At 29.3% G+C, this 23,135-nt stretch overlaps 1 protein-coding gene across 11 annotated transcripts; it reads right to left on the reverse strand.

Annotated features, from left to right (window-relative positions):
- Positions 1–6: 6 nt before the first annotated feature.
- LOC128860219 (CCR4-NOT transcription complex subunit 7) lies at positions 7–22,912 on the reverse strand. Of its 11 annotated transcripts, XM_054097571.1 has the most exons (5): positions 22,541–22,911; positions 21,675–22,071; positions 13,716–14,080; positions 13,223–13,640; positions 7–485 (listed from the first exon to the last, which is right to left on the reverse strand). In XM_054097571.1, exons 3-5 carry the CDS (start codon positions 14,075–14,077, stop codon positions 360–362), a joined length of 906 nt encoding a protein of 301 aa, XP_053953546.1. In that variant the 5' UTR covers positions 14,078–14,080; positions 21,675–22,071; positions 22,541–22,911; the 3' UTR covers positions 7–359. The 11 variants fall into 11 exon arrangements, with proteins under 11 accessions (XP_053953546.1, XP_053953540.1, XP_053953538.1 ...); XM_054097565.1 differs by lacking the exon at positions 21,675–22,071 and having other exon boundaries at positions 22,541–22,912; XM_054097563.1 differs by lacking the exon at positions 21,675–22,071 and having other exon boundaries at positions 13,716–14,101.
- Positions 22,913–23,135: the final 223 nt, after the last annotated feature.

Below are 23,135 nucleotides of genomic sequence, written 5' to 3' on the forward strand. Positions count from 1 at the left end.
ATCTTGTTTTGGTTTGTTTTGGATTTGAAACAACTTTTTATTGCTTGTTTTGTGTGTTTAACCTGGTGTGTGTGTGTGTGAGCTCTTTTGTTTTCTGTTTGTTCGCCCTCCTTGTTTACAAGTTGTTCTTATGCCATTTGCTCCTATGTGTTTTGTTTTTGTTGATAACTCTTTAAATTCCCCACTTTTGTGGATATTTCTTTTTATTTAAAAGCTTAATTTTCATCTTAAGTGCCTTACTGCACGCCTTACTGCTGTTGCTGCTATTTGTTTACAAAAAAAGTATCATCTTCAAACCTGCGCGACGAGTTGAATCTTAATCAGTTCGCCGTATTCGCCGTACGTTCAATGAAAACGAATCACGTTGTGTTGTTGTTGTCGCCGTTGCTATCGTGGAAGTTTGTGCCATTTACAATAAACGATGTGCCGAGCCCATAAAGATGGCCGCAATATTTGGCATTGTCGATATTATCCTCGAAGAACATCTGCAAGAGAGAAGAGAAGCAGAAGTTTATGTATGAAGAGAGTTGCGGCGGGAGAGGATTTATGTACAAGGTAAAAATTTCTTCCGTAATTGGAACTAAATAATAAAAATAAATAAACAAAATAATAAACAAAAGAAATATTCAAAGTGCAAAACAATAATTTTAGTGTTACAAAAACAAGGTTGTAAACCTAAGGCGCAGTGAGCAGATAGTAGCAGTAGAGCAAAAACAACAAGTAAGAAAAACTTTGAATATCGGAATCTTTAAACAAAGTTCAGAGTAATTAAAACAAAATTTGAGCATTTAGAGATCTAATAAATATAAATCAAATCAAATCAGCTAAGCCATAATTTCTGAATAAAATAATTAGAAATTTGCTGAAATTTAAATTACTTGAACATTTGTATTGTATAAAATTTACGATATATTTTTTTTTTATCAATTAGTTTTCCCTCACCAATACCTAAACGCGTTTTTTTGTGAGAGAAAACAATAACACGCACAATAAAATGAAATGGCTTTAAATCATAATTAAAAATAATTAAAATTAAAAAATAAATAAAATTTTAAATAAAAGAATTGTTTAGCTTTGAATCATAATTAAAAATAAAAGAAATAAAAAATGAAAAAAAAATAAATAAAATAAAAAATGTTTACCTTTAAATCAAGTTAAAAATAATTAGAATTTTTATATTTTTTAAAGCATTAAAAAAATTTAAAACAAAAAACTTGAATCATAATTAAAACTAACTGAAATAAAAATTGAAAAAAAATTAAAAGAGTTAAATTTAAAATAAAAAAATTGTTAGCTTTGGTTATAATTAAAAATAATTGAAAGAAAAAAATGAAATAAAAAAAATTTTAGTTTTGAATTATAATTAAAAATAGTTGAAATAAAAATTCAAAAATAAAAAAAACATTTTTTTTTAATAAAATCAATTAAAATTAATTGATATAAAAATTTAAAAATAAAAAAAACGTTTTTTTAAAAAATATTTTTATTTAATGAAAAGTTTTTTATTTTGCTTTGATCAGAATCAAAATTAATTGAAAAATGAAAAAAATTTAAAAATTTTAGTTTTGAATCTTAATTAAAAATAATTGAAAAAAATAACAAAAAATTAAATTTGAAGTAAAAAAACTTTTTTAGCTTTGACACATTATTAATATTAATTAAAATAAAGAGTGAAAAAAAAAATGAAAAATAAGAAAGGAGAGAAAAAGAGAAGAAAAAAAGAATAAACAAATTTTTAGCTTTGAATCATAATTAAAAATAATTAAAATTAAATCATAATAAGACATGTAAAGCTAAACATTATCATAATCAAAAACAATTGAAATAAAAATTGAAAAATAAAAAAAATTGTTTAATGTAGTTTTGAATCATAATTAAAAATAATTCAAAAAAATGAAAAGAATAACAAAAATTTAAATTTTAAATAAAAAATGTTAGCTTTGAATCACAATTAAAATTAATTGAAATAAAATTTTAAAAAACAAAAATGAAAAAAATATTTTCTGAGTGCCAATTAAAAATAGTTAAAACTTTTTTTTTTTTAAAGCAATGAAACAAATTTTTTTTTTAAATCATAATAAAAAAACTGAAACCAAAAAAATGCTAAGCTTTAAATCATAGTCAAAAACAATTATAAACGTATTCTATTAAATTACTTAAAAAAAATGCTGGCTAATATTAAACATTTCGTTGGAATTCTAATTATGCGTTTATTGTTAAAAAAAGTTTTTCTTAACAACTAGCTTTCCCTGCCCCAATACAAATTATAGGTTTTGAATGCGAGAAAAGTATTCTTATTTGAAGCTACAAAAAAAAATAAAATAAAAAAAAATATTTTAAAAAATACAAGAAAAAAGCAAGAAAAGGAAAAGAAAAACATTGGTAAAACTGGTAAAAAAACCCACTTCTAAACAAAAAAAAACTAGCTAAAAAAGTTTTAAGTTTTAATGGAATCGAATTACATTAAAAAAAATATCTTATGTGTATTTCAATATTAAAAAAAAAATAATAATTAGGGGTATCGGTAAAAACATATATAAGTATATATATAATTTTTATGAATTCCTAAATAAGAGCAAAATATTCATATTTCACAAAAAAAAACTGACTACAAAATATGAAAAAAGCAAACTAGTTAAAAAACTCACTTCTAAACAGAAAAAAACTATAATAGTTAACAGATTTTTAAAGTTTTAATGAAATTAAATTACATAAAATATTTTATATATTAAAAATAAAATATCTCATGTGCATACGTATGTCGACATTAAAAAAAATTGATGTGGGTGTATTCGAAACTTTGGATGATGCATATATTTCAAAAAAAAAAAAAAAAAACAAAAAAAAAAAAGAATTTTTGTGTAAGAGCAAAATATTTATGCATCACAAAAAAAAAAAAAAAATTAAAACTTTAAAAAATTATTCGTATGTATGTATGTATGTATATAATATTCGCCCATTTGCTGCAAGAGCGCCCCATAATAAATATTTAATGCTGTGTGCAGCAAAATGCTTGGCGATATTTATTAACAGTATGGCATTAGATGAAAATTTGTTGTTGTTGTAATAGCAAAGACTTTTCCCATGTTCCCTTGTTGAAGTGACAGAGCTTGGCTGTATATAAGCTCCGATAACGAAAACCATGCAAACGCTAAAGTTTACCTTTACTTGGGGAGAAATAATAAATGGATTAATGACTTTAAGCTAATTTTCTTGAAATTTAGGTTTTTTTTTCGTATTGTGACACTCTTGCAGTAAATGAGTGAGAAAAAAATGATAAAATAAATTTTAAATATTTAATGAAAAAAAAATGATAGTTAATATTTACAATATTTTTCATGTTAACATTTTTTGCAATATTTTTCATTATTTACCAAAACGATATAAATCAAACTTTTAAACTTTATACAAAATTTAGAAAAATCGAACAAATTTTCATTTAAATTTTAAACTTTTTGAACTGTATTTTTAGAAAATTTCCGAATCCATTTTCAAATAGCCCATTGAATTTTAGTATATAAAGCGCAAATTTTAAACGACTATCGCAATGAGTTTTTCCTTTTTTGTTTTGTGACAGCTCTTGCAAAGTTTTTCTTGTTATATGAATTGCAATTTATTAAAACTGGAGTTCATTCTTTATATTTAATTTTTTTTTTTAAACGATCTTGCACATTTTATTCTACAAGAAATTCAAAAACAGTTTAAAAATAACGAAAACTTTTGCTTTAGCGATTTCTCACAATGCAAAGAGAATCTTTCAGAAAATAGTAAGCGAAAGTTAAAAATGAAGAAAAAGAAAATTTAGAGTAATTAAATTACAAAAAATATTTTTAAGATCGCTTACTTTTTTTTTGAAGTTAATACTATGTTTATTTTAAAAATAGAAAAAGGTCACATCTAAAAAAATTTTTAATAGCAAATATTTTCCAATACTCAATTTTTATCTACCTAACATTATATTTATTTATTTTAATATTATTGTATATTTAACCATTTATATTTATTTATTTTTCTGCTATTTTTTTAAGTTTATTTTATTTTTATTTTATTTAAAAAAAAATTTTAAATTTTAATAGCCATTTGTTTTCTACTGTGTGAAACCGCTAAAAAGTAAAAACAAATATAAAGAAATACTTATTTTTATTTCTCAATAATAATAATCGTTTTTACAGGAACTTCCTTAAAGCTTTAATAATACACTTTTCCTACTTTTTTTAATTTAGGTTTCTTTTAAAAAGATGTAGACTATTAAAAATGTATTTACACACTTTTGCTTTTAGAGAATTACATTTAACGCGACTTTGAGAAATCTATAAAAAAAATGAAAATTGTGCTTTTAAGTTCAAAAATTTCAACGGAATTTCAGTAATTTCATTTTTTTTAATTTTTAATAAAAATCTGTTGAAAACCATTAAATTCATCCTTTTTTTAATTTTTAATAAAAATCTGTTGAAAATCAATTTTTATTCTAAATGAAATTTTTTTGTATTTTTTGAAGGAACAGAAACGCTTTTGGTAAAAAAGTAATATAAATACATATATCCAAAGAGAACTGTTCTTTAAGAGAAATCTAAGTATTTTAATAAATTCATCCGAATTCGGTGAATTCAAATTCGGACAAAATGAAAATTTAATTCGAATGTATTATTACTTGAAGTAGTAATAATAACTTAAATCATATAAGGTGGCGCAAAATTAATCATCCAACCGAAAGACTTATAATTTTTTGCCAATGGCGTTGCATGTCAATCGTATCTTACACTTGTGAACTAGACAGCTGTAGTATACAAGTTAACAGACAAGTGAAGGAGCGCGTGAAGGCCAAAATAAACATTTCCATCACTCAAAAAAAAAAAACGAAAACAAAAAAATGTTATTTAAATTTAAATTAAAAAAAATAAAATTTCCTAATTTTTCAAATTTAAATTAAAAAAAATTAGAAAAGTAAATTTAATTAACTAGATTTTTTTTATTAAAAAAATTAAATTTAAAAATAAAAACAAAAATTTTTAATTTTAAATTTAATTATTTAATTCAAATATTTTTAATTTTTAATTTAATTTTCTACCTTTTTTTTCTTAAATAATTTTTATTTTTAATTTTAAATTTTATTTGCTAATTTTTTTTTTAATTTTAATTTAAACAAAATTAATTTTCTAAAACTAGTTTTTTGAAATTCAAATTAAAAAAAATTAGAAAATCAAATTTAATTAATTAGAATTTTTTTTATTAAAAAAATTTTAAAAATTAAATTTAAAATTACAAATTTTTTTAAATTTAAATTTACATCAAAAATTAAATTTGTTTTTTATTTTAAATTTAATTTTCTACCTTTTTTTAATTTTGAAAATTTTTTTAATTTTAAATTTAATTTTCTAATTCTTTTTTATTAAAAAAAATTTCTAATTTTTTTTTAATTTAAATTTATATGTATTTTTTTTAATTTTAATTTGAAAAAAAATTAATTTTCTAGGTTTCTTATAATTTAAATTTAAAAAAAAGAATTATTTAAAAATTTAGTTATCTGTTAAAAAAAATTAAAAGAATTATTTAAAAAAATATTGTATTTAAAAGTTTTTTTAATTTTTTTTGAGTGATGGAAATCTATATTTTGACCTTCAGCCGCTCCATTTACAATAAACAATATGTATTTCAAATTAAAAATTTTATTAGTTCATTTAGTTAAGAAGCTATTAAAAACAAAATTGAATGATTAATTTTGCGCCACCTTGCTAGCATAAGCAATTTTTTATACCAGATACGGTGAGAATTTATTTTTCATAATATTAATACTGATTAAAAGAAAGGTGTTCCATGCAGTTTTAAATAAAACAAGGCGCAAAAAAATAATGTATTGTGATAAACAGGAAATTGGTAAAGACTTTGTGAAAAATAAATAAATAAAATAAAATTAAAAGAAAAAAGTTATAATACCATATATGCTGCGGAATAAAAATGTATTACTGTACAAGAAAGGAAGAAAAAAAAAAAATGTAATAAACAAAATTTTCTTATTAAAAAACAAACAAAAAATATTAGTAATTGTACTGAATTGAACTTTTGTTTTTTGCTTTTTATCCAAACTGTTTTTTGTTAAAAAATAAAAAATTTATCAAACGTTGGCAATTCACATTCTATTTAAATTTATTAATTTAAAATAATTATTTTAATTTATAAACTAAGTTAATAAGTCATAGAAAAAATACATTCATTCAAATAATTTCGGTAATTCTAAAAATTACTTTTTTGTTTAAACAAAAAAAATATTAAAAAAAAAAAATTTTTACTAGAAAACAAAACGGAATAAAAGATCTAAGAAAAAAATTTAACATTAACTTTTACTATGTATCTGTTTTTTTCCAAAACCTTCACAAAAATTGGTCATATGCGCTTTTCATGTGAAACATTTATTTTTGTAATAAATTCATTTTCTAATTATATCTAAATTGTTAAAGCTACATAATTCGATATCTTCGAAAACTTTGTAGTTTATTTTATCAGGAGAGCAAAAATTGTTTATAAGTTTATTATTTGCTTAACAATTTTCAAAGCCTCTTTTAACAGTCTATTTACTGTATAAATCGTATAATTTAAAGCGTTAATAAAAGGAAAACATGCTTTGATGATTGAAATCCTTTTTCAAATATTTTCAAATACGAGTTGAAAATTTCAATATGTTTTACCCTTTCCCTCCCTAACGATAGCTATATAAAAGTGTTTTCTATGTTTAATCTTAAAGTTCCACGCTTTCAAAGTCCGCACCTTATATGGAATTTCTGATTTCAAATTTTATATTGAGCACTCATGAATCTGTTGAATATCCCAATCTTTCCGCTCTATTCATTTTCAAGTTACGTGTGAAAGTTACACCTGGAGACAAACATATGAGAAATAAGAGTCTAAAGTTTATCCTAAAGATATCTTAAAATAAGAATCTAAAGTTTGTATTTAGTGTTGAAATCGTCTACACGATAAAACAAAAAAAAAAAAAAATTGGATTAGAGCAGGCGTGGACCCACTAGAGACCAATCGCAATCTGTATATTCTTTAATTTTACAAGGAGATGCAAATCTAATATTGAAGTAATTTTTCTACTGAATTTTTAAAATTTGGTTTAAGTTTACATAAATTTGCCTGCAGAAAATCTGTGAGATGTGGATTGGTAAATTTTGAACGCTTTGAACACAAAGATTCGTAGCAATACGTTGCACCAAAAAACCGAAAATAGACGAAAAGCAGTTAACATACTTTGATTCTGTCATTGGTTTAGCGTGACGAATGAAATTTCGAATGGGGTTAGAAATATAATAGAACATTAAGGGCAAGGACAAATGGGCGATCAAGTTTATTTTCAATTGAGAATGCCGTATTCATCTATAATTTATGAAGGAATAAAAAAAATTGGCAGACGGTCAGGAAGCTCTCAATTTGAGCGCAAAAACCATTGTGTTTTAATGCTTCTCATTAATGTGATTTGTCGGTATTTTGCAGCTTGCGCCTAATTGTTTACAAAAGAAGAATTAAAAAAAAAATACAAATAAAAAACAATGGCGTCGGAGAAACATGGTTCGAGGCTTGTTTGATTTTAACTTATGACGTAACCTGTAGACTTTTATCAAATCAACCTGGGGACTTAGTACTTTCTAACTACAGTGTAACCTCTCCTCCCCTATTAGCCGGGCACCTCCCTTGAGCGCTCTGCTTTTTCCCGTGTAATCTCTCCTAACAGATACACCAACTAGTGGTACACTTTCCTTAAGTGGGCATTTATTCTATACCAAATGGTATGTATCGGAAGTAAATAGTTACCCTCTTTTGGACAGCCAAAAGCTAACTGACGGTGAGTGTACGCTGGTTTGGTGAGGTTTCACTGTATATAAGTAAAACGGACGTGTATCCTTTGTTAAGTGCGAGTTAAAGCTATTCCACAAGCGGAGGGATATACATATAGTTTTGTCACCTCTCAAATGTTTTTTTATGAGCAATGCACTTGGAGGTTTGCCAGTGGCTGGCGAGAAGCGACCACTCCTGGGAAAAACTCATTTGATGTTTCATGTCCACAGGGGACCTACGACCACGCATTCGGCTATGGTCACAGCTTAGGAATTCAAATTATAATATTATATAATAAATTGTAGAAAATTATTAAATTTATCACCGACTGATTAAGTTAATATGCGAATGATTAAGGGGTTAGGGGTAGTCAGAATTTTCAAAAAAATAGATTTTTTTTGCATTTTCTTAAAGTATAATATCTTAAAAATATTGTGTGAAAATATGAAGTGAATTCGACAAATACTTTTCGAGTTATTCAACAATTTACAACGGGCGCTCGGGCGCTTCAGAGCAGATAGCAAAACTTTATATGCGTTTTTCTCAAAACTATGTTTTTTGAACTGGTGATCACTGTAACTTAAAAGCCGCTTGGTAGATTTCAATAAAATTTATACTGCTTTTGAAAAACATAAAAAACTCGTGCCTGATCGAAGGATTTTTTTTTTTTAAATTTCGATTTTTTAAACAATTTTTAAAAGCCGGCAATTTTTTTTCTCGAAAATCTGAAAAATATTTCCTGAGGCCGCTATATTGTTAAATTTGAAAAAAAAAAACTTCGATCAGGCACACGATTATCTATTAATAAAACCAATTTCTCTTGCCCGATTGATTTTAGATGCATCTCCATGGACTTGTGATGATCACCGCAGGGACTTCTTGAGAAACGGTCTCCACACAAACAGCGATAAATTTTACAATTATTAATGTTTTTTTTTTTTTTAATTTTGCTTAAGTCAAGTCGAAATATGATGTATTAATGCTATTTTTTTATTTTTGTAAAATAAAGCAATTGACCAGCAAAACAATAAATTATTGAAAATCATAATTTTTTCGGATCTCTGATTACCCATAACCCCTTAAATTATTAAATTTACCTCCGAGTGTTTAAATTATTAAATTTATTTCCGACTGATCATGTTTTTTTTTGCTCCCAAAGCGCAACCTGCTAAAAAGTTAGTAAATCAGTTTTGTCATAAGTCCACAGACATAACTTTTAATTGCGGTTTGAATTTAATAAAAATAGCAAGTTTTTCTTTGACAAAAAATTACGTATGTCTTTTTGCGTGATATTATTAAGAGTTAAACCACTTCGATTCAAAAAAAAAAAGACTAATTTTTTTGTTTAAATTTAAAGCATATACATTTCTTAGAAATGGTACGTATCGTTTTAAATATATGCAGCACAAAATGACGTGGATTTTTTTTCGACTGGTAAATTAAAAACATTCATAAGAACTAACTTTTATAGCAAAAAAATGAATAAATTTAATTGGCACTATTTGCGTAATTTTTTTTTCTTTCTCAAAAACGGCTACCTCAAACTCTGGATAATTTATCAAACTTTAAAAAAAGTTTTTATTTACTTGTTTGTGATAAAAATTGCGGTACCCATAAGTTAAACTGGTTATTATTCTGTAGGCTTGTCATTCTGGCAGGTGCTACATGGGAATTGTTTTTTGAAGCAAAAAAAAAAAAAAAAAAAAAAAAAAAAAAATGGCGGGCTTTTGAAAATAATATACTTGCGAGAATGACAAGCCTACAGAATAATAATCAGTTTAACTTTTTCGTTTCAGATGTCCTGAAGAGCCAAAATCCTGTTGACTAGCCGCCTATCTTTTTTTAAAGACGCTTACTTTGATGCCACCCTACTACGAAAAAATATGTCAAAAAAAAAAAGTTTTTTTGTATACTATTTGATGTCAATAATAACATACTGTAAAATCAAAACGATCCCATTTTATTTTCTTAAAAAAAAAAAAAAAAAAAAAAAAAAACGTTGCTAAAAATATCTATAAAAAATGAGTATTTGACCGGACTACTACCATAAGGCTCACTAGAAGGAGCACACAGGGAAAACTACGACACGCAAATTGCCGCCATACAAAAAAATTTCCTTTGTAATACATTTATGTGTTTTGAATTTCATTCAAAATAAATAAATAAAATAAAAAAAATTATTCCCATCTAATTTTCGTCATGACAAAAAAAAAAAAAAAAAAAAAAAAAAATAGGGTACATTTGTACATATAATATGTATATAAGATATTTAATACTAATTACAGATTTTTTCATTTTAAATTTCCATTTCTTTAGCTAAATCCAAATGCAAACGCTCGCAAATGCCAAACTATCTGAATTTACTATAACATTAACTTTCCAGCGAAAAAATCTTTAATACGAGTAATTTTCTGCTTGTTTGCCCGTTTTCTAACTTTCCAAAATCAGCGATAAACCACTTTTAGCTTTACAAAAAATAAAATATTTTTGCTAAGTTGCTCTAAAAAGTAGATGCAAGCATATTTTTATAGTCCTTATGATATAGTGCCTTCTACTAAATGTTGTAAAACATTAAATCGTAAAAAAATATTAACACAAAATTGCACGTCGACCTTTACTACGTAGAACTAATGAAACGAATGAGTCTCTAATATCCACATTTCTAAGCAATTAAAATTTGCTTCCGCCTCTCTAAAGCTACCAGCTCTCGCCATGTGCTTAAAAGCAGTTTTATACAGTTTTATAAATATGTATGTACATATGTATGTATGCATGTAATTATATACACAAATACAATTGCTTACTTTACAATTCCACGCTTTTAGTTTGGTTTGCTCCAAGAAATGAAAACTCAAAGGGATAGTTTGCTTTTATTTCGCATTTTTTAATAACAACAATAACAAAAAGTTTTTCCAATTAAATTCAATTTTTGGTTGTTTTGTTTTGTTTTTCATCATTTTCGTAAATCAAAAAATCAATTCAATTCAACGATTGTATAATAAAGACTATAATAAAATTATAGTAAATTATAAATTTGCAAATTTGCAAATCACAAGAAAAATAACAAAACCAAGTTGTGCAAAACTTATGTAAAGTAATAAAAAATAAAAAAAATTATTGTTATTGAGTAATTCAAAATAGGACAACAATACTGTGTGATTTGGAAAACAAAAATTATAAATTCGATATAATTTAATATTATATAATGCGGTTGAATAAAAAACAAAATTAAATTAAAAGCTTAATAACTTCTATTACAGAATTTTGCTTAATAAAAAAATGTAATAATAAATTCTTATAAAACTGCTTGTAATCAGGCGCGATAGCTCTAATTAAGGAATATTTTTGGGCAGGTGCGGACGCTTGAAGGTAGAGTGAAAAAAAAAATTTAAAAAAATAGTTAAACATAATTCAGTTGAGAAAAGAAAGAGAAAATTTGGAAATGAAAGTCTCGAGTTTGCAGAAAAAATTTCAGAAACAAAATAAGTTTTAAAATGGAATGGTTTACAAAAAAAAGAAATTAATATCATTCAATAAAACTTGAATTAATTCCTACAAGCGAGATAAGATGGGTTTTATAGATAATAATAATTATGTTTTTTGTTTTTGTAATTGGTTTGAAGTCATATTATTGGTGAAATGATCACAGCAAAAATTGAAACTTTATAGGAAAAGGTTACAGGCAGTTTCGTGCTGCTGACTTTAGAAGCAGTAAATTTCAGAAGTGCAAAAATCTAGCTTAGGTCGTTTAGCAATCATTTCGGCAGAAATTTTATTCGAATTAAAAACTATTAATACCAATGCATTAAATTCGTTAAAGGGAAACTAAAAACTTATTCTTTGTATGCGGCTCGCGATAAAAGTATCAAAATTCAAATAAATTAATTAAAAAAATGTAATTAAAATTAAATAAAAAAATTAAATTAAAGTTAAATTAAAAGAAAAATTAAATTAAAAAAAAATTAAAATTTTAATTTAATAAAATAAATTAATTCATTAATTAAACAATTTTAATTTAAAAAAGAAAAACTCAAACTACATCGGAATTTTCAATTCAATTCAAAATAATTCGGCTTTGATGAGCAAAAAAAATAAACTAAACAAACTGAAAACTAATTCTTTGTATGCGGCTCGCGATAAAAGAATCAAAATTAAAGCAAAAAAAAAAAAAAAATTAAAAAACAGAAACTACATCGGAATTTTCATTCAATTCAAAATAACTCGGCTTTGATGAAGACAAAAAAATTAAATTTCAAGTTCAGCACATACATACAAGAGAAGGGAAAGCAAAAATCTGCTTTGTTCAGCACTAAAATTTATGCCTAAATAAGAAAATTAAAACTATAGTTTAGTGGACAAATTCATGTGGAAACGTATGCAATGAACTAGATAATAGTGAAAAAAAACTGAACAAAAAATTAAAAAAAATAAATATACGCAGTTTATCCACTAACTAATTCATTTGGAAACATACGCAATGAACTGGATAATAAAGAGAAGAAAAAATTATTAAAAAAAAAAAAATTATCATAAGCATAAGAAAATATGCTCACACCAAGTCAGTGAAACTAAACTATACCAATAATACCGTTAGGGAGCATATAAAATTTGCACAGCAAATTTTTCAAAGAACAAATCATGGTTGAATAAAAAAAAAATTGATAATAAAATTAGATTTAATTTGAAATAATCAAATATTTGCGATATAATTTTGACAGGAAGCGCCTTATCACCAATCACCAAGGATTAAATTCAATATATCTAACAAAGCCTCTACGCGATTCGAAATAATTGACAATGAACACATGAGGGGAATAAATAAATTATGATTGATAAAATGTTATATCGATTTGTAGGCATTTGCAGTCTTTTATGGTGCACTGACTGCATTTCTAAGCAGTTAGTCGAAAATTGTGTTACGCTGATAGGCGGCACGAATTTATGATAATTAAGAATAGCAAATTTTGTTTTTTTTTTGTTTTGGTTTGTAAGAAAAGTACAACAAGAAGAACATGACTTAAAGTGAAATGTGTGAAAATTAACGTTTTCATGTTAATCGAAAAATGCAATGTTTGCTCGATATTGAAATTGAAAGTTGAATTGAATTCTCTCATGTTCACTAAATTTCAAAAGAATTATATATGTTTTTGTGTAGTTAGACGCAGCTAACTTTTCAAAATCGCTTCCTTCTCTGTTTTCTGTTTTCAGTTTATCAGTTTTAATAGTTCGCATCACGCATTTAATTTTCATCACGTTATCTTTTCTCGTCTTCGCTTTCTTTGTTTGTTTTCATTTCTTATACAACGTTGTTATTGTTGTTAAACTCGACGGCATAGTCGAGAAATGTCGATGTCGGTTCAATAATAAAATTCTTATTCTCATTATGTACCTCACGCATTTTGAAGAATGCCATTCCGGTGAGCAGCGCATCAGAACCGGCTTGATGTTGTGGCCCAACACGTCGCAATTCCAATTGATCGGCAACCTCTTGCAGGCCACCTTTCAAATTTTTACATGATTTCATCAGATATTTAATATCGTAAATGTTGGGGAAATATATGCGTAATAATTCGAAAAATTCACTCTCATCGGAGGGTAGATTTTGATCGGTTAACAATTTTAGTAGATAACCGAAATCGTAACCCGAATGAAAGCACAGCCATTTGATATTATCCACAAGCACAATGCCTGAGGACATTAGTAATTCGGCAAAATCAAGTGGATCAATACCGTCCTCTTCGTGTTTTTTAAATTGTATGCCAGAATTTTGTAGCAAATCAATTGAATCCTGCGCGTACATGTCCTCGCTGTAAACAATTTCAATAACGCATTATTAGAAAACATTTTTAATAACAATTAAATTAGAATAGAACTGTGTTTACCTTAAATTAAATTTAAAATTAAACTGCCATGTTGAGTAACCGGGCGGAGTTTTGCCTTCGTCATCCATAAAGGTCAGTCCAAGTTGTATGATGCGCAGCAAATCGACATTACAACGCAATAACTGATAGTGATAGTCAGCGGTGGAACGAAATTCACCAACAGGACGCGCTACAACGCCCGGAAACTCTGTGTCCATCGCCACATAATGGTATTTTTGCACGACTTTACGTATTGTGCGAAACTCCTCCTCAAGGTTATGCTTCCAAACATCACGAATGCCACACTCCTCATTGCTAGGTATATTCACGTTGTGACTAACGGCGCCTGAGCCGTGTCCAGTACCGCTTATGGCAGAAGGCATTGCCTGCAAAAAGATATTCGGGCGCTATGTTAGCACAAACAATTGGATGTGGTTAAAACATATTTGAAACAAAAGAAAACAAAAGGAAAATGAAAATATAAATAAAAATAAAAATAAAAATTTAGTTACAAAAAAAGCATTATTACGCCATACATAGAAAACAAATAGTTTTTAGTGTAAAAATGTCTACTTAATACAAATTGGTAATGGAAGCGCTGATAACAAATTTTGTATATCATATGTGTATAGTATGTGTTTTCGATGTCATGATGAATAATTTTTTTTTGAGAATTCGCCAGTGGTAGATATCTAATGCATACAAGTCGTATGGTTTGATTTTTCGGATTTGGCAAATATGTAGCAAGAAGTAAAAATAAAGGTGGCATAACAACACAAAGGCTGTTACCGTTAAGCAGCAATGGAGGTTTGTAATATCATAAATTGTCAAAAGAATATTTTAAACTCAAGTGCCTTGTCTTGCGAGAATCGCAACTGATTTTTTTTAATTTTTTATACTCAGGAGGCATTTTGTTTGCTTTTGTTGGGGCATAAAAAAAGCTGAATACAAAGTAAGGACCTATTGGTCCTTAGTATTACCAGATGGAGCTAGACCTTAACGTTTCTTTGTAGAAGAAATCTCGTAATAAGTCTACGCCTTTTGCGAATTTATTTTATTTTGATTTAATAAAATTATTTTTAACGAATTTATTGGTATTAGGCAAATCAATAAACTGAAACCAATTTTTTTTGCCTTGTTTACTCCACTCGGCAAGACTCAGTCTTGCGTTGGTTTCGTTAATCTATTTTGCTTTCCGAAACCCATAAATGAAGTAAAATAATTCATCTTCTGCATGATCTCTACAAATTCTATACTTGAGCATTTGAAAAAAAAAAATTACAGCTCATATAAAATCAAATGTAGTACTCAATAAATGAAGTATTGAACAATTATACTATAATGGCCCACCGCTCTGAAAAATAACTGTTTAGTAAAATAACAGGCAATTGGTTACAGTAATGATTTGTAAAACTTGCTGGGTGCTAATGGGCCTTTGTGTTCTTATGGGGAAATTTTTCACATTTAAGACAATGAACAACAAGCTTACGGAAAACATTTTGGCTGGAATTTAGAACAATGCCGATCTTGGAATTTCTGGCAAACTATGTTTTTTTTAATGAAACTTGGTGGAGATGTTAGTGAGGTGTTAAGGAACACTCTTTATAACTTTAAATTAATCGGGAAATAATAATTTTTTAATTATTTACATTCAAAATGCCCTTGGGAACATCAGTATAATTTGCCACATTACACTCTATATTTTTTAACATTTCACTATAAATCACCAAATATACACTCACACGCGTGTTTGTACCGATTTTTATGCTAATATTCTAATTATATCTATTAAAATTAAATGCAAATTCATTTGCCTATGCAATCACATTCCAATTTTAAGCGCGAACAAGAAGAAGATTGGAATTACAACAGTATGGTGTTGCCGGATGCCTGCAAATGAAAACAAAAATTAAGTACTTGAGTTTAGTGTTAATGATGGGAATGGGGGTTATTGTGCCTGCTTACTACATACACGCATATGACGTTTTAATTTTGGGTTCAATGGTTTTAACACGGAAAGGAGTTTTACGCAAAAATACTGTGCATTGCGTAGCCGGAGTTGGACTGATGAGGGTTATTTTTTTGAAGTGCGGCCGAAGGCCGCCCACGCGAAAAGGAGTTCTACGCAAAAATACTGTGGATTGCGTAGCCGGAGTTGGACTGATGAGGGTTATTTTTTTGAAGTGCGGCCGAAGGCCGCCCACACGAAAAGGAGTTCTACGCAAAAATACTGTGGATTGCGTAGCCGGAGTTGGACTGATGAGGGTTATTTTTTTGAAGTGCGGCCGAAGGCCGCCCATGCGAAAAGGAGTTCTACGCAAAAATACTGTGGATTGCGTAGCCGGAGTTGGACTGATGAGGGTTATTTTTTTGAAGCGCGGCCGAAGGCCGCCTACGCGATAAAGAGTTCCACGCAAAAATACTGTGTTAATTAATTTCATTTAATTTTAATTACTTTATTATTTTTTGTGATACGCTTAATATCATTGTTTTTAAGTTTAAATGAGTTGTATGTTTTTATTTTCAAATTCATTTCTCAACTTTAAATTACAGCAAAAAATACTGCAGTTTCACAATGAACCTTCCACTGAACATCCTTGCGTGCGAACTTCGTTTTCATTTCAGGTGTATGGCAACACCAACTTTTCGCTAAATTATAGAACTTTAACATTAAATTACTTAAAAACTATAAGCCTCCAGCAGGTTCTGTTTTCAGTTTTAAGATGGGGATACACCCCTCTATGACCCCCTTTTTACCGTTTTTTCCAAAGCGATCGGCATTATACTAAATTCTAGCCAACATTTTTGTTAACGGTACGTGGAAATGTAAATTTTGCAGTGTTTTTTTTTTGTTTTTCTTTTTCGAATTATAAGCATTATTTTGCTGCGTTTTTGTGTATTTTAATTGGAAATGTAAATGAACTTTTCGCTGCATGTTTAGTTTTCTGATTTGGAATGTATTATAATGGAATATTCAAAGTTCAAATGAATGTTCAAAGTTCAAGCGTAACGGACGTGTTTTGGACCGCTCTTCAAAAATTGTTTTCAAATATTCAAATCAGGACACATTTGATGTTCCTATTGAGACAGTGACTCTATATCAGTGGTGAAGTGGATTTTTGAAGTTTTCTGCCCTTTTCTCTCCCATTTTCCATAAGGAAGAGTTAAAATAAAAGTTTTAAATATTAACTGTATCCAAAAAATATACGCAATCCATGGATTGCAAAAGGTGCAAACTACAAATACGTGGAGAGACGGGAATAAGGTGTGCGGGTGTATGTGGCAAAACGTATCATTCGCAATCTAAATGCTCGGGAATAGACCAATATACTTTAGGAAAATTAGACGAATTTCCCAAACTTCGCTACATGTGTGATGAATGTGTGGTGTATATCAGCAACGTTGACCTCGCAATTAAGGAGGTTCAGAATGTAGTCGAGAAGAACGGTTCCCGGTTGCTTGATTACAAGTATGAATTTGAAAGTGCACTCAAAACTCACGAAAAAGAAATAAAAAGCTTACTTGAGGTTATAGAGAAAAAGTTCAGCGAAAGAATAAGTGGTATGCAAAAAGCGCAAGAAGTATGCGAGCGAGGTGTGCGTGAAATGCACAAAATTCGCGAAATAACTGCCAGCTTCAATGAACAAAGTGGCAAAATATGCAAAGAACTGCAGAAAACGAGAGAGGAAAATTCGAAGATATACAACGAAATCAAAGAAACGAAAAAGGCAAACATAGCAAATGATAACGGCCAAGTACCGTATGCAGCAGTGTTAAAAAACAACATTGCTCTCAAAACAGTGATGCCAGACTTAAAGAAAGATGCACCATTAGTGATTAAACCGAAATCGAAGCAAAAAAGTGAAAAAACAAAATTAGACTTGACTGCAAAAGTTGATCCAGGAAACTTGAAAATCTCAAATATTGAATCCAGAAGAAACGGAGTTATAGTGATTGGAGCTGAAAATGCAAACGAAAGGGAAAAAATTAAAAAAACGATTGAAGAAAACATTGGTGAAAGCTACGATATTCAAATACCGAAATCAGTAAGACCAAGATTTATGGTATCACTAATGGGGTATAAGCATGATGAAAAGTCATTAGTAGAGAATCTAAAGAAGCAAAACAAAGTTCTAGAAAATAGTGAAATCAAATTAGTAAAAATGTATGAAGTTAGAAAGGAGAGTAGACTTCTTTACAACGCTATTTTGGAAATTGATCCCGAGACTTTCCCCTATGTTTTAAACTGCGAAAAAGTTAATATTGGATGGGAGCGATGTAAGGTATTTGATGGCGTAGAAATCTTGAGATGCTTTAAATGTCAGGGGTTTAACCATAACGCTGTCGAATGCAAAAACAAAGAAGTATGTTATAAGTGCCTCGAGCAACACAGATCAAAGGACTGTAATAAAGCTAGTATTCAGAAATGTATAAACTGCATACGAGCTAATGAGAAGTTACATCTTGGCGTAGACGTAAATCATCCAACTCAGAGCAAGAGATGCCCGGTATACCTCAACAAAGTTGAAATAAGGCGAAAGAATATTAGCTATTAGCAACCAAAGCAACTGTGCAGTTCTTATAATAACATCTTATTACTTAGTTCAATAAAAATAAATTGTGTCCTTCTCCTTTTATTTATCTCTTCCTCTCATATTCTCTATTTCCGCTACTTGAACTTTCTCTTAACTCCTGTTTTAACTATACTTCCTGTCATATTCGGTAATATTCGGGTTTCAAAGGGTCTTATATGCAATGTTCTCTTCTTTACTTCCCTCGCCAATGATAGGTAAGGATAAACAGTTTCACACGGGCAGAGATACCACTTTTAATATGATTCGCGTACTAAGTAGGCTAAAGTCTGGACTGAAAATATGTCATCTCAACGCTCAGAGTTTGCCATCTAAAATTGATGAATTTTGATATATCTTTGAGTCATCTGATGTAGATGTTGTGTGTGTATCTGAAACATGGTTCTCTACGTGGCATAATGACGATTCGTTTTGGGTTAATGGCTATAAAACTTTCCGTTTAGATAGAGCCAAGCGTGGTGGCGGTGTTGCAGTGTTTGTTAAAAATAGTCTGTCTTGCTCCCTCAAGTGCATCTCGGAAAATACGAACCTAATAGAATATATTTTCCTTGAAATTAAAACTAAGTATGACAAACTCCTCATTGGCTGTGTATATAGACCTAACAAATACATCGCCTACGCATCATTTGTTGATTTTATCGAAAATTTGTCTCTTAATTATAATAATATCGTTGTAGCAGGAGATTTTAACAGCGACCTGCTATGTGAAAATGAGTTCGTGTTAGCCATGCGGAGCTTGGGTTTGTTCCCCGTTAACGGCTCTATGCCTACACATTTCACGCAAACTAGCAACTCTTTGCTAGATATATTTTTTGTCAACGATACCGCTAAAATTCTCCTATTTGACCAGCTTTCTGTGCCAGGCTTTTCTAAGCACGATCTTATTTTCATGACATTTAACTTCCAACTGACCCATGACACTAAATACTATTCATACCGTGATTTTCTACGCATATATTATGAGCTTCTTGAAGGGGCTGTGGAGGAAATTGACTGGGAATGTATTCATAACTTAATATCTAGTAATGAGCAAATTAGCTTCATTGAAGAAAACATTAGCTCGCTCTTTCACCGCTTCGTACCACTTACACACAAACCAGTAATTGATAAAAACCGGCCATGGTTCAGCAACCATATTAAACACTTGATTTGCAAACGCAACAAAGCGTATCGCAAATGGAAGAGCTTCAGAACCTCGGAAACTTATAACATCTTTAAGGCTTGCAGACGAGATGTTAACAAATCAATTAGATTGAGTAAACTAAAATACTATGAGCAGCAGTTTAGTACTGCAGTGGGTTCGAAGCAGACGTGGAACAAAATTCGTGCGATCGGGATTGGGAACAAAAATCAACCTATGCTAGATTTATGTGATGTTAATGTAAATGTACTAAATGAGAATTTTGTGTGCTTGCCCGGCTCTGTTAATAATATATGTTATGACAATTACAATTCTAATCTTAACGTTGTGATGTCCAGTTTTTGTTTTGAATGTGTCGATGATTGTGAGGTAGTACAGTCCATACTTAGTGTCAAGTCGAATGCGGCCGGTCTGGATGGAATTCATCCAAAATTTATAAAATGCCTGTTACCAAAGATCTTAAAATATCTTACCTATGCTCTGAATACCGTCTTAACCACGTCAATCTTTCCCAACTCTTGGAAGAAAGCCAAAATCATACCTATTAAGAAAGCGAATGGAGACTACCGCCCGATTGCAATACTGCCGTTCTTATCCAAAGTTCTTGAGCGTATTATGCATCGCCAAATAAACACGTTTTTGAATAGCAACGCCTTGGTGAACACATTGCAGTCGGGGTTTAGATGTAGTAGGAGCACTCCTAAAAGTGTCTGATGACATAAGGCTCAACATTGACAAAAGGCATGTGACCTTTCTAACTCTACTTGACCATTCAAAGGCATTTGACTCCGTAGACCATAAGCTCTTAATTCTGAAGCTTAAAAACTTATTTAGCTTTTCAACGTCGGCCTTGACTCTTATAGAAACGTATCTTAGTGACCGATTACAAACCGTATGTAGTGATAATACCATGTCAAACTTTCTCCCTGTAACCAGAGGTGTTCCAAGGCTCTATCCTTGGCCCTCTTTTATTTGTCTTGTACATTATCGATTTGTTCGGTGTGATTAAATATAGTGATGTCCATGTATATGCTGATGACGTTCAATTATATGTTAGTTGTCCCATTAGCTGCATTGACATTTGCATAAGTAATATGAATTCTGACTTGAGCCTCACAAGCAAGTGGGCTTCTGAAAATGGGATAATTCTTAATCCTGATAAGTCCCAATGCATCGTTATTTACAAAAAATATATCAAGCTCGATGGCTATACACAAGTCAAACTAAATGGCGCTGCGATTAAATATGTGGACAATGTTAAAAATCTAGGGGTTACATTTAATAGAACTTTGACATGGAGCAACCACATTTTTACTGTCATAGGCAAAGTTTATGGTATGCTCCGAAATTTATGGACAACTCAATATTTTACACCAGTAAACACTCGACTGCTACTAGCTAAAACGTATTTGTTACCAACGTTACTGTATGGTTGCGAGTTATATATTCCTTGTGATAGTGTGTGTCGTAGTAAGCTAAATGTTTTATATAACAACATTGCTAGATACGTGTATTGTAAAAAACGTTATGACCATATTTCAGTATTCGCGAAAAAAATTGCTTCCGTATCCTTTAACGACTTGCTTAGGTTTAAATGTTTAGTTTTACTCCACAAGATCATAAACACTCAGAAACCCAGATACCTCAAAGATCGACTTATGCCTTCAAAGTCCTGCCGTTCGTTAAACTTAGTCCCGATGAAATACAGTTGCTTGGTGACTGAACGTCAATACTTTGTGTTCTCTGTCCGTCTTTGGAATACCTTACCTTACAAAATTAAACGTATAAAAGAAAGCTCGTGTTTCAAAAATAAATTGCTTCGCTATCTTGCCGAAAATTGCTGAATGTACTTTAAATCTCTTCCCATTAATCCCTACTCCTGCTACTACTATTTTTTACCTTACTTTCCTTTTAATACTTTCTCCAACTTATACTTCTTTACTACTATCTGTAATTTTTATTCTAATTTTAGTTTTGATTTTACTGTTAATCCTTTTATGTAAACTATTCTTAAGGTCAATCATTGTAAAAATAACCTATGGTTGTATGTTTTGACTTTAATAAATAAATAAATATTATATTATTTTTGAATGTGAACGCAAACAAAAGACATAATAAATTTTTTGAAATATGTACTAAAACAGCCAGCTAACATAAAAATTGCGTAAAGCAAGCGTGTTTGGGTGTGAATGCCACTTGAAACGGCCCACTGTACAGAAGGACAAAAGCTGTCGGTACACTACTTACATCAGCTGTTGTAGGCTTTGCTGTTGCTGCTGTTTCAGCCACGTTGCTTTAAACCGACTTTATATGCGACCGACTTTTTTTTTTGTTTTTTGATTTCTAATTTTTAACAACTTCGTTCTTCTCTTAGTGAAATTTACACAAGAATTTTAAACGCGCGGGAATTCTTTGTAAAAAAAAACTGTTCAAAATTTGATCGCGCCGGATTTGATTAGCGTTTTAGAGTAATGGTGGTGGCAAGCGCTGTTTATTTTATTTTCTTGTTTGATTAATAAGCGACATTCACTTGTACAAGCTACGCTTGCTTTTTGTTTTGTTCGCTACTTGATTGGATTTCTCTTGATTATTTATTTTATTAAACTTGACTTGCGCTTGATTGAAGCGTTTGCTGGGCGTATACCTGCAAGAGATTTAATACACACACTTATATATACGTATATGCACATAAATAAAAACAATTTTCGTGATAAACATCTACGAAATGAATTCAATAACTTGGCAGTAGCATTGAATCTTTGCTAATCGGTATGTGCGTGAGTTTTCCAAAATTCGATATAAACAAGATGTAATTTGTGTAAGTGGTGTTTGACTAATTGATCTGTTCAATGCTGCAACCAAGGCAAGGTGCGAGCCAATCAAGTGAGCTATATATAATTTGTTTCCAATTCTACGAGTATCTCGTTAATACATATTCAATAGCTTTAATTTAATTTTTTGAATTCTTCGCAATTTTGCCCATATTTGCTTGCCAATTCCACCACCGATTTTATTGGTTCACATAACACATTCGCCTGTATATACCTACTATATATAAATTTCTAACTCATTGTGTTTAAATTTTCTTTCAAATATTTTCAATTGTTTCTTACCCATTTCATATTCCTTCACTGTAAATTTCAAGAATCTATAATTTCCAAATTTATGTACTTTTGGTGTTTTAATGGTGCTTCCGCGAGTTGCGGCGACCGCTTCTTCCTCTTATACCACTTCACTTTTAACGCTTCTATTTGCCAAGATCTATTTTACTTTTTGCTGTCGTTTGCTGCTAATTTCAGGAATTCTTTTTTCAACCAAGTTTTACACCGATTAAAAATTTATATATTTAGATAGTTTTGAGCCTTTTTTGTGTTTAAAACCAAACGAAAAATTAAAAGAAAATGTGTGCGCTATAATAAGTTCGCGTTTTTTTCTCGGCAACAGCAAATAAAATTCACAATTCACGTCAAATTCGCATAACCTTTCCGAACGCGTGTATGTTTATCTCGTTCTCTCCTATAGGCATATAGAAGAGAGCCAAGGTGGATTTAATAAGGTGACAGCATTCACCCAGCTGAATTTTTCGCCGTAGGTATGGCTTACGTCAAAATGATATGCTTTGTTTGTATGTATTGGTATGTTTACATTTGCTTGCTGATTTTGACATGATGCTTGCACCAAACGCAACAACAAATACATGTAGGGTTT

This window comes from Anastrepha ludens, chromosome 4 (genome assembly GCF_028408465.1).
Source record: "Anastrepha ludens isolate Willacy chromosome 4, idAnaLude1.1, whole genome shotgun sequence".
Lineage (NCBI taxonomy): Eukaryota > Metazoa > Arthropoda > Insecta > Diptera > Tephritidae > Anastrepha > Anastrepha ludens.